Source organism: Aphanomyces invadans (assembly GCF_000520115.1).
Source record: "Aphanomyces invadans strain NJM9701 unplaced genomic scaffold supercont1.23, whole genome shotgun sequence".
NCBI lineage: Eukaryota > Oomycota > Saprolegniomycetes > Saprolegniales > Verrucalvaceae > Aphanomyces > Aphanomyces invadans.
Window position 1 is genome coordinate 29,182 of NW_008580168.1, and position 11,623 is coordinate 40,804.

The 11,623-nt window shown below is 52.7% G+C and overlaps 5 protein-coding genes across 8 annotated transcripts; 3 read left to right on the plus strand and 2 right to left on the minus strand.

Annotated features, from left to right (window-relative positions):
• Positions 1-74: 74 nt before the first annotated feature.
• On the minus strand, positions 75-623 carry H310_09781 (hypothetical protein). Its single transcript, XM_008875940.1, has one exon. The coding sequence runs from the start codon at positions 555-557 to the stop codon at positions 201-203; it is 357 nt and encodes a 118-aa protein (XP_008874162.1). The 5' UTR covers positions 558-623; the 3' UTR covers positions 75-200.
• A 399-nt stretch (positions 624-1,022) lies between these two features.
• On the plus strand, positions 1,023-1,830 carry H310_09782 (hypothetical protein; the record flags this gene model as incomplete). The annotated part of the gene is made up of 1 exon (XM_008875941.1): positions 1,023-1,830. The coding sequence occupies exon 1, from the start codon at positions 1,072-1,074 to the stop codon at positions 1,828-1,830; it is 759 nt and encodes a 252-aa protein (XP_008874163.1). The 5' UTR covers positions 1,023-1,071.
• A 472-nt stretch (positions 1,831-2,302) lies between these two features.
• Positions 2,303-2,709, minus strand: H310_09783 (hypothetical protein). Its single transcript, XM_008875942.1, has one exon. It carries the CDS (start codon positions 2,681-2,683, stop codon positions 2,351-2,353), a length of 333 nt encoding a protein of 110 aa, XP_008874164.1. The 5' UTR covers positions 2,684-2,709; the 3' UTR covers positions 2,303-2,350.
• A 343-nt stretch (positions 2,710-3,052) lies between these two features.
• Positions 3,053-5,095, plus strand: H310_09784 (hypothetical protein). Of its 4 annotated transcripts, XM_008875943.1 has the most exons (10): positions 3,053-3,151; positions 3,194-3,414; positions 3,470-3,749; positions 3,799-3,899; positions 3,965-4,049; positions 4,103-4,240; positions 4,291-4,399; positions 4,455-4,575; positions 4,617-4,698; positions 4,755-5,095. In XM_008875943.1, exons 1-10 carry the CDS (start codon positions 3,056-3,058, stop codon positions 4,893-4,895), a joined length of 1,374 nt encoding a protein of 457 aa, XP_008874165.1. In that variant the 5' UTR covers positions 3,053-3,055; the 3' UTR covers positions 4,896-5,095. The 4 variants fall into 4 exon arrangements, with proteins under 4 accessions (XP_008874165.1, XP_008874166.1, XP_008874167.1 ...); XM_008875944.1 differs by having other exon boundaries at positions 3,053-3,414; XM_008875945.1 differs by having other exon boundaries at positions 4,291-4,575.
• A 309-nt stretch (positions 5,096-5,404) lies between these two features.
• Positions 5,405-10,112, plus strand: H310_09785 (hypothetical protein; the record flags this gene model as incomplete). The annotated part of the gene is made up of 10 exons (XM_008875947.1): positions 5,405-6,184; positions 6,239-6,346; positions 6,393-6,658; positions 6,712-7,576; positions 7,624-7,892; positions 7,944-8,730; positions 8,793-8,884; positions 8,934-9,057; positions 9,118-9,294; positions 9,351-10,112. The coding sequence occupies 10 exons, from the start codon at positions 5,405-5,407 to the stop codon at positions 10,086-10,088; spliced, it is 4,206 nt and encodes a 1,401-aa protein (XP_008874169.1). The 3' UTR covers positions 10,089-10,112.
• Between the last annotated feature and the right edge of the window lie 1,511 nt (positions 10,113-11,623).

Below are 11,623 nucleotides of genomic sequence, written 5' to 3' on the forward strand. Positions count from 1 at the left end.
ACGACGATGCGTACTAGACAGCGTATTGCACGGGTCTTTAGCACCCTGCAAATACATAATTAGAGAACACAATGTCACCGTCAGAATGTGAAATTTATTTGGCAGCTTTCAAATGGTAACGATTGTGGCAATTGGGAACGTCTTGTAGGAGTTGGCGTCGCTTCTCCACTTCGTCGCAGTTGCAATCACTGATCCTCGCTCTATCCATGCGCAGAAAATTCACTAGTCCCAATGTGATAGCAATAGCTACATATACGCCGAAGTTGCCCATGGCCTGAAGTTGCTTGACCACATCGTTGGAATAGGAATGCAGGTAACCAAGGCAATCTCGACCCTCTTGATATCTTTAAGCGACCTTCTCCGTTCCTTTCAACCAAATGAATCCCCAGCGACGACGCTTGGGATTCGTGTTTCGCAGCGCAATGGGCTTCAGACAGCCAGCGATATCTACAGCCTCTCAACCCTTCCAATTGCACTGCATCCCCAGCAAGCTCCGACACAGAGAGGAGAGTCGAACCAAGACTAGCGCAGAATGAATCCATCGCCACCAAGGCCATGTGCGCTTGCTCCGCCAAAAGATTTGGTGCGAACGTTGTGCCGTCTTGTCGCACGCACGGTCAACAACGACACAACCACGATCGTTGTACACCTTGGCGGCCAGGGGTTTAGGGGTTTTCGCCGTGCAGCCAAACCCCTGAAATATGCACACATTGCTACACAGGTATACTTTAATGAAGATAATATATATTGAATCTTAATATACTTGAATACATATTTTCAAAACTACTTTTTAAAAGTTTGACAAAAATGATTTCATAGGATATTCTATTTGTTGAATTGGGGAAAATGTGCAACAACGTTGAAAAATGATATAAATACTGAAAACTGCAGCACGCCATTGGCCGAGGTGATATCATGAAAGCAAAAATATAACCTTGAATTTTGTATTGAATCGTTTACGGGTTCCAAATCATTCCGGTTGTATTGTCGTTGCTTCGTGTGGTCTAATTGTGATTTGACTGCCCCAAGACGGCATCAACGCATCACTTCAGATCTCTCTCGCTCCATCGGATGAAGTTCGCCCTGATCGTTGCCTTCGTGGCCGCCACCGTCCATGCTGCCGCCCCCAAGTCGTTCCAGTGCTTTGAAGGAAAGGACTTTTTCGGGCACGGAGATGTCAGCAACGTTCCTGGCGGTACTCCCGAAATCTGCCAGAAGGCTTGCTCTGAAGTCCCGGCATGCAACGCTGTTGCGGTTGCCCTCTTTGACGGCAACTGCTACCTCAAGACACTAACCCAGGATAGTCAATCCCGCTTGGTTGACAAGACTGACGTCATCACATGCGTTGATGTTACCTTGACTGGCGGCGCCAACGCTGGTGGGGCAGGGGGTGCCGCCGCCAAGGAAAAGTTCACCGCCTCCGACGACGACGATGACGACGATGACGACGATGACGATGATGACGATGATGACGATGATGACGATGATGACGATGATGACGATGATGACGACGATGACGATGATGACGATGATGACGATGATGACGCATTGTTCGATGAAGATCAATTCGATGGCGATGTCCCCGACAGCTTGGCCGACTCACTGAGTGCCGACGAAGACGGCGCGCTGTACTACGAAAGCGACGTCGACGACGATGGTCCGTATGAATCGGACGTCGTGAGTCACGATGCCAAGTCAGACGATGACGATGACGATGACGACGATGATGACGATGATGACGACGATGACGACGACGATGACGACGATGACGATGATGACGACGATGACGATGACGACGACGATGACGATGATGATGACTACGTTGAATAGGTCTGCAGCCGTACAGTAGTCAGTTTTGCGTAATTTATCCTCGGCCAAGCGTATACTTGCGAGTTGAGTTCCTGGGGACACTTCGACTGACAATGTAGATGGCCTTTGGGAGTGCGGTTAGTGGTATGAGCAGGGTTGCCAGCCTTCGAGATACGTCCACCTTCTTCCTTTAGAATGGTGTCGCCATGGGAAGCACTTGCAAATCTGGCGACCTCGCCCTTTGTGGTCGACACGACGGTGCTGCATTTTGTCATGGAATCCAATGACCACGAGCAAGGAAAATTGGGCTGGCTACCACTCACACCAAAGCAGGCTTACAGTAACCCCCCTCTGCGCGAAAGTAACAGCATCGCGTCGCTCGAGCGCTGGACGGGACCCCAGTCAGTCGATTGGAATCATGAACATGCACGTGGGTGGACGAGGCCCCTATTTGTTGCCAATCCTATGGAAGATGCTGCGGCAACTTCGCTTGACGGAAAAAGTAGTCATCAAAGACGATGGAAGTTGAAGAATTCGGGCATTAATGAAATCGACCTCTCCTGATGTGTTTCTCCTTGGAGCTTTGCCGACCTGACAGAACGCATGTGACGACGTCCTTCTTATGGACAACCTTGGTAAGAACGTCGTCTTGAGCAACAACCTTCAAGTAGCACCGATTTTTGGTGAACGCAAGCGCGTTGCACATGTCGTCCGACGTGCATGCGGCTTTGCACTCGTCGATGGTGTCAATTGCGCTGTTGGAGAGGTCGCCATGATGGAGGAAGTCCTTACCCTTGATGCAGTCGTAGGAGGTTGATGCTCCGGTGGTTTCTTGGATGAAAATGAGGAAGAGCAGAGCCAGCGCAAGCTTCATCGTCGTCTCGCCGGGAAGAGGAGAAATCCAAAAGTGAGCGATTCAATTTATCTCGGAATTCTAATCACGTCGATGGATATTAATACAATCATCGAGGTTTTATTGAATATTTAAATTAATGTCGTGGTAGATTGCAGTGCCGGATATGCAACGGACGGCATGACGATCGTCGTCTGGGTTGAAGGCGACGACCGAGAGATGCGAGCGCTGCTACGTCGCTGCGATGTCGCGCTCACTCAGTCATACACACGAGAGCTCTCCTCTCCACGGTGCGCCCTAACTTGGGCCTTGTTGAACACCCCGAGACCCTCAACAGTGCTTCTGGAAGTCCGGATAATCCGGATACCAGACCTGGTCATTTCCGATTTCCAAATGTGGCGACAACGAGTGTTCGTCCGCAAGGCCACGATGGCGGCCGCGACAGCCGCATGGAGTGCTTCGACGGTGATATGCCAAGGTGACGACAAGGTAGTATATGTGGAAGAGGCGTGATCTGAAGCGCGTCACCAGATGACACCACCTGAGCTCACTGCGTACCTGAAACGCAACCTCGCGGCGTTCCGCCAAGATTTTACCAAGTCTCATCCGAACATCACGACTCAGCCCATTCAGGTGTCCCACCAGAACAACGTTGTTCGTTTGTCGTTCATGTCGCCATCCACATCGTCCACATCGCCCGTCCATCGTTTTCTCCGCGACATTGGTATCTCCGTTGAAGTCGTTCCTTCCACGTATGAACGCACTCCCCCATGACTCGATGTTGTTCATGTTTCGCATCAATACCAGGACCGACGATACTCTCAACTACATCTTTACGGATGCTTCAGGATCGTTTCAATGGCTCCCGGCGAAATCTAAGGATAACTTGTTCGTGTTGTTCAAGGACCTTCCCATCTCCCGCACGGAAGTCGATGCTGTCTTGGCGGCGTACAAGCACGCGTTCTTGTCGCTTCCATCGTCTTCGTCTAAGAAAACTTCTCCCGATGCTGCAATTTCTGCTCTCCAGCAGCTTGGTCTCGACGTATACGATGCGACCACAACAGAGGATCTGACATGGGATGCTCTGGTGCGCACTTTCATTCCAATCACGACAAGATTTACGGCAATCCTTGCAGGCTGGTTACGACGAAGTAAAGCAAGAAATCGATGACACGGTCATCTTGGCGCTACAAAATCCCAGTTTTTACGAAAACATTGCCAACCACACGCGAGAAAGGTCGGTGTGGCCGTGCGCGTCGATCTATGCTGATTTCCTTTACCACATCAATCTTATACGTCCAGATTCGAGACAAACCGACCTCGGGCAATTCTGTTTGAAGGGCCGCCAGGCACTGGCAAGACGCTGTCTGCGCGGATCATTGCTTCGGTACCCATCTCCACATAGCATGTCGACGTGGTTGCGAATGCTGGGCTACGTAGCAAGCAAAGGTGCCGTTGATTCACCTTCCTGTCGAAAGCATTGTGTCCAAGTGGTATGGCGAAAGCGAACAAAAGCTGGCCAAGATCTTTGACGCGTGCGACCAGCTCGAAAACGGCGCCATCTTGTTTATCGATGAGGTGCGTCACTCCTCCATGCCCATTTCAGAGAATTCATCACGACAAAATAGATTGATGCACTGGCATCCGACCGATCGACGGGGAACATGCATGAAGCGACCCGTCGGCTCTTGTCGGTCCTGCTTCAAAAGGTTGAAGGGTTCTCGTCGTCGCAGAAAGGTATGGTATTCTTCGGATGGTGCTGAAAGCATACCGTGTGTGTTGTGTGCCGTAGTGACACTGATTGCCGCGACGAACCGCAAGCAAGACCTCGACAGTGCATTGCTGAGCCGATTCAACTTGACGATTCGCTACGACTTGCCTGACCTGGCTACACGACAAGCAGTCTTTCGTCGGTAAAGAGGTCGGTCGTTGATGCGCCTGACAAATATGCTAGGTATGCCAAACAACTGAGCAACAATGACTTGCATCAACTCGCGGCCACGACTGCAACGTGGTCGTGCCGGGACATCAAAGAGGTATGTCGGTCGCGTGCTTGGAGGCAATGGGGAGAATGCGAACCGTATGAACGTAGCTGTGTGAATACACTGAACGCAAGTGGGCATCGCAAGTCTTACGCAGAGAGCAAAAGAGCCCCGTGCCAACTCTAGAAGCCTACGTCTCGGCCATTGATCACCAAGCATCCAAGCGAAGCAGCAACAGCGTGCATATATAACTCAAGCCACAGCTTAGGACCCAAGGAAGGCCCGCGTGTAAACCACCATAGCGTTCGAACTGCAGTGATCAGGTTCGTTTCCTCAACCTGAGTAATGTCGCATGGGGTTGTCTGCTCCAATATTAGCCAATACAAATCGAAAATGCTTAATTTATGCTGAAGAAAGCCGAACCATTGGACAAGAGCATTGCATATGCATATAATTGGATAAAATTGTACAACTGGGGATTCCTTCGAAGGAGGGCATGACTGGATCGGTCAAGAAGGCGCCTGCGGCATCGAAGCGCTTTCTTTCCCAATTCGGAAAGAGCGCACTGGGCATCATACTCGCGCTCGAGAACCAGTGTCATGACGGTCTGAAAAAAGGAGCGTGAAAACAAGTGTTCGAAAGCTTGATGTGGAAAAATTTCGGATACGGGATAGTCAACCGGAGAGTTGAGCCTAACCGGATAAATCAAGTGGAATTATCCGGAATTGTTTGAATTTCCCACGCAGACTCGGTGACCAAGATGGAAGCCGTGGTGAAATCTCTGAGGAAGCTCGAGGGAGATGACTCGTCCAAGCCGCACACGTTGCAAGCCCTGGAGTTGTTCGTTTCCATGCATCCGTCACCAAAGACTCTTACGGTCCATGCACACTTCCTGGAGCGGCTGGTTCCGTCTAAAGACCATCGACAACGTATCCCGACGCCAGTCCCCATCTCCAAGTCTCCGAGCTTGTGCCTTCAAGGATTCCAGCTCGCCCTGAAAAACGAAGACCTTCCGTCACTTCTGCTTGCAAGTCTTCTTGTTCTCAACCTCAACCGCGACGTGGTGACCTTCAAGCAGCCATTTACATGGGAAACGATGCATTTGCAACTTGCCAAGAAGTTGCTGGACGCAATCCCTCAAACAAACGACACGAACAACTCCCTCGGGCGGTCGCTTGTGTGGCATCACATGTGTGAATGCCTCGCGAGCCTAAAGTTCATTCCTAGCGGCCACGACACCACGATTGAGTGGGGTAACGTATCGAAGCGCCTAAATGACCAAAGTCCGCTGACGCCGTTCCTCGAAAAAGTGGTGCTGGTGTGTCTTCAAGTTCAGCTCAATATGCAGGAGCATACTCATCTCCTCCCTCTATCACTTCCGCGAGCATCTATGACAAAGATCACTTGGGACTCGTGCTACCGCATCATTTGGAAGCATGCCAGCTCAATCACATCACCGTCCATCGTCTACCACCTGCGGAAGGAAGGGCTGCGATGTCTTGTGCACGCGAATTCGACCTGGTGGGTTTTCGTCCAGCAGGTACACAACATCTCGAAATTCGTAGACTACGAGCCTGACTTGGATTAAAACGAGATGTACAAAGCCGCTATGCTGTACGAAAAATATTCGCAAGCCAAGCAAGACGCGTTGTACTGCGATTTTGCTCAGAGCCTGAAGCAATTGCATCAAGTGTCGCCGGCGGTACTGCTCATGACGAATCTTGGGCATCCCCCGACGCTTTTCGTAGGCGCCATTAGAGCACTGGTTGTCCGTTTTCTTGTGGCTCGAGCACTGGGTCAACAATTGCATCAACCGCTCCCTTCTCCACCAAACTCTTGACCTTCTGCGCGCTGAGTGTCCACATCCTTCGCTTTTGGACATGCTGGGCTCCCAACTGACGGAGAAGTGGCCCTCCACGCTCGTTTTGCCGCTCAAGTTGCCCTCCACGTTAATTCCTCTGGCTTTTCGAAATGCCAAAAAGGTGATTGACATTTGTCCGACTCTTCCCGCATTGTAAGTTGTTGTTCCTTTGAATCGATCTTCGACTCTCTCGTATCCCTCGCCAGATACAACCAATTGTTCGAGTGGTCGCGAGATCTCAATCAGCCGCCAGCCCAGCAACTGCTCTACCTCCGCTTGCTCATTCGAGCATGCCAAGACTTTCCAGCTGACGCCCTGACCCACCTCCATCGCGGTGTTTCCTACGTGAGGGACCCTGCGTTTGCCGAAATCGCTGAACGCGACTGGCATCTTATTGCGATGAAGTGGTTCAAAATGGGGTTGTACAAGGCGGTTGTGGACTGGTGCTCCGTGCTATCCCCACATTTCCCCAAGTGCTACTTGCTCTTGGGTCTCGCCCATCAGAAACTGCTCGAGTGGGCCATGGCGGTCCATGCGTGGGAAATTGGGGTGTCTCACGGTCATGTCGCCCTGGATAAGTTCACCCAACTCCTATTCAATGTCACGCCATCGATCGGATGCAGATCTCTCCAATCCTCCGCCATGGAGCCGCATCACGCTGACATAGCGCCTTTAATTGCCCACCAAGTCGAGTCGGTGTGGCTGGTGCAATGCCGAAAACAACAATGCTCCGACAGCGCCGTGTCGACGTTAAAGTATGGCCTTGCATTGTGGGAAATCGTCGATCGATCTAGTTTTCGACGACGCAAAGCCGTGGCGCTGGCAGAGTATTTCACCGAGAGGAACCCCCAAGCGCTCATGGACACGTACCACACGCTGATCCAAGGATGCCCCTGCTCCCGCGACAAGTGGGTCCTTCTAGTTGAGCAGCATCTCGTCGCCAGATACGCGTGCCTCCCCCTCCAATACTTCGACGCCGTAGAGGCTTTGTATTTGATATGGAAGGACTACGACCAACCAGACGTGGTGTTGCAAGCGGGGGCAACCCTCCTGGGCGTGACAGACCTCTACGTGAGTTCGTCATCGCGCTCGACGTTTTAATGTCCTCTTTATGCCAGGAAATTCCCAAGTCCGACCAAGTCGAAGCGGCGCATGACGCGCTCAACAGCGGCGACTACGTTCTCGCTGAATCGAGATGGAAGCAATTGTGCAAGGAGTCGTACCAACATGCATATGCGTTGGGACTGCAGGAATGCCTTGTCGAGCCCGACGACCCGTCCAAGATGTACTTGCAACTCGTCCACCTCGACGAATTCCACGCGTTCGCGACCGTTTTGTACAACTTGCAGCACCTCGCTAAGGTGTACATGGCCACGTCCCGGAACAAGTACTCTCCCCCTTGAACCCGACCTCGGATCCAAGCAGCATGGTTTCGTAGAGCGCTCCTGTACCTGCAATACCTCCAAAATCTGACGAAAAAGCTAGACATGTTGCCCGCGTCGCGGCAAATATCGTGTCTTTCGATCGAGTTTGCGTTGAACCAAGGCCTTTTGGGCGAAGCAGACGCCGAGTTGAGCCAATTGCGCGCCAATCCCGTCAACGAATCGTACCACTTGAAGCAGAGTTGCTTCGAGGATATCCTGCATGGCGACGTGCACACACTGGCAAGGACAGTGTCGCTCGCTACTCACGCGTACAAGAAAGCCAAGACCAAGAGCGTTCCGATGTACCCCAAGTTCCAGGATATCCTCGCCCTCGTGTATCGGAAATTGGCGCTCAACATGCCCGATCCAGTCCTGGCGTCACAAAAAGCTACCAAACTAAGTCTCACACGGGTCGATTCGAGACTCGCCATGCAGACATTGAGTCACGCACTGCGACGAAGGCGCACGCGAGAAGCGCTCTCCCAGAGCATGCACTCCCTCCAAGAAGCGTACGGGCTGTTCGCCGAAACCAAACGCAGCATTCATCACCATCCGTTCTGCATCGAGTACGTTTTGACTTGTTTGGAGAGCTTGAAGTACATCGAAGACCCTGCCATGCACGTCCAAATTCAGTGGCGGATGAGCTGGCTTTTGTCTGGCATGCCGTCGTCGGCATCGGGCATCGTGCATGACACGACGTCGTTTCAAAAGCGCTGGACCTCGTCTGCGGTCCCGTCAGATTGGAATGTTCTCGTGCTGAAGAAATGCAACGACTCCGATTTGATCGTGCATCGTATTCAGGTGAGCCCTCTCGCACTGCGTATGCCCATGCAGGTCGCGCAGGATGATGCGATGGTGGGTAGAACAATGGGGCGAGCCCTGTCACGGTGGTCCTGCCTGGCTTCGCCATCGACAAGTTCATGAAAGCAACCGCCCTCGTGATAGAACGCTCCAAGTGAGTCGATTGCTCGATCGTTGTCCCGATGGATTCACTTTGATGATAGAGACACGCTGTCTGGGCATACGGCCGAGGAAGCTGCAACGTGGACGTCGAGCCAAAAGAAGCAGTGGTGGAAGCAGCGCGTGCATCTGGACGGTCAGCTCAAGCTCTTGGTGGACAAAGCTTTGGTAAATGCAGTTGTGTTTCCCACTCGCTGTGGCAATATGAGTGACACTAAGTTTGGACAGGCTCACCTGTCCTTTTATCGATGCCTCCTCATTCCTCGCCCGAATCCTTTACCAATTGACGTGGAAACCTCCATCGCTGCCATCTTCAAGCGGCACCCGGCATTGTCTCCGATGCACCAAGAGATTATCTCGTCGCTTATGTACACATACGCCACCCATTTAGTCCACGAAGATTTGGTACAACATTTGCGACACCTCCCTCTGTCCTCGTTGACCTTCGTTGGGCGAATTAGGTCAAGGAAGGGCTCAAATTCTGCGGCGTGCCGTGGACGTCTCAGAGTCTCCCTCGTCAGTCTGCCACGATGGCGGTCCCTCCCGGCTTGACGCTACTGTCCACGAATTTGCATGGGTTTCCGTGGGAAGGGCTGTTTCCGCCAGGGTTTCCGGTGTCGCGGCTGCATTCGATGGCCCCGCTGTTCGATGGCGTCTCATGGTCGGTCTCGAGACAATCTGTGCACTACATAGTCAATCCTGGCGGAGATCTGCTGAACACGGCAACGTTTTTGCACCCGATCCTCACACGAGGTCGGACCGAGTGGCAGTGGAGCACGTGCGACGATCCGTCCGATGCAGCGTCGATATTTGCAAAGGATGTGTTCCTGTACTGCGGCCATGGTTCGGGCGAGCGATACATTGGGAGGCAGGTTGTGGAGCACCTGACGAAATGCCCCGTCGCCCTTCTCATGGGGTGCAGCAGTGCGAGGCTCACTCCGTTTGGCTTGTACGAGCCGGAGGGTATGCTGGCCAGCTATCTAGAAGCCAAGAGTCCGGCGGTCGTCGGGATGTTATGGGACGTAACCGACCGAGACTTGGACCGCCTCAGTCTTGCTTTGCTCGAGACCTGGTTCAACACGGACGCGTCGCTATGCCAGGCGCTGGCGAATGCCCGGGACGAGTGCAAGCTGCCCTGCTTGAATGGACTCGCGGCAGTTTGCTACGGACTGCCTGTCGTGGTCAAGCCAGGACTGTAAAGTTATAGAGAGTCGTATCGAAGATTGTGTTGAGTGGCCGAAACCAGCGCAGGGGTGAGTTGGATTTGCATGAAGCAAAGCAATGCACACAACGGAAGACGTCGTTCGTGGCAGAAGGGATTCGAAGCAGCATCAACCATTGTTGATGGGAATGTCAACGATCGTGCGCATCCATTTTCCTCGCGACGACCACTTGATGTATCGTCCTCGTCATGCCGATGGGGTGCCTGCCCACGGCGATATGGCCTTTTCCCCAAGTCTGAAATACGTAGCCCATCACACGAGCTGCTGGAGAACGTCGTCATGTTTGCCTCGGGCTACCGACATCAGGAGCGAATTCGATCGTTTGCCGACGCGATTGTCGCCGACACTCTAGCTACCGCCGAAGGGTGCAATGTCACAAGGCCCGTGCTCGACTGACCGAGACCGTGGTGCCACGTTCGAGTGATGGCCAAACTCATGTTCGACCTCGGCAACTTTGGCAGCCCCACCACCGAGAATTCTACGCCACACACGGGATAAACATTTTGTTTCTGTATCCCTGGCACCGGCAACATGTCCATGAACGAGGCCGAACCCTCGACTTCTCCCAAGCAAGACGGACGAGATACACCGAACGGGGACAGAGGAAGGGCAAGTGAAGTCGAAGGCATTGGCACGAGGTTTGACAAACACCTGATGAACCAGGAAGACCAGTCACCCTTGGTGTGCTTGGGGCTGTTGAATGCGCTCGACGGCGTCAGGGGCAGCAACGGAACTGCCGTGACGACCAACTGTCGGGACCAACTCGAGGACGCCCTCCTGCGCAGCGGTCGCCTCGACGTCCACCTTATTGTCGACTGTGCCCACAATCGAAAGCAAAGAGAGGGCCAAGGTGCGATCGTACACCCTCGTCGCAACCGCCCCAGCGTACGAACGGGCGGCAGCTCTGGATGACCGTCCAGTGTCGATCGCATCTGACTCGGTGCATCGCGACGACAGGTGTGGCGAATTAATGGATGTGACGCACGATATCGACGAAGCCCATGACATCGTTGCCGACGGACCTAAAGACAAAGCTGACAACAAGGCGGGATATTGCTACGGAAGTAGAAAAAGTTGTGATACAAGAGGCGGCCGGCACATTGGAAAAGCTCGTGTGAGCTTCGATTGCTTGAGACACTATCGCATTCCCTTTGGCATCCCACTGAGATTCTTTCAGAGTTGGAAGGGCAAGGCTGCGATTTTGAGAGCTGTATGTGTAAACTCAATGGCTGGGCCTTCTCAAAGCCACGCTTGTCAAGAGGCGCAAGCATGGACTCTACCGAAAGAACGATTCGTCGGTTAGTCAAGCGGATCGAATTATGTTAGAGGAGCATGGGCTGCGAACAAAGTCATTCAGGTCACGTTTGAATGCTTCCAGCTTGTTGTAGAAGGCACGTAAGGACTGTTAGCATTGGACAAAGGGGGCAGTTGATACTTCATAACAATAACAAGCTAGGCTGGTTCGACATTTACTCGCCATGGAAGTCCTCTTCGATAACATCGTCGTCATC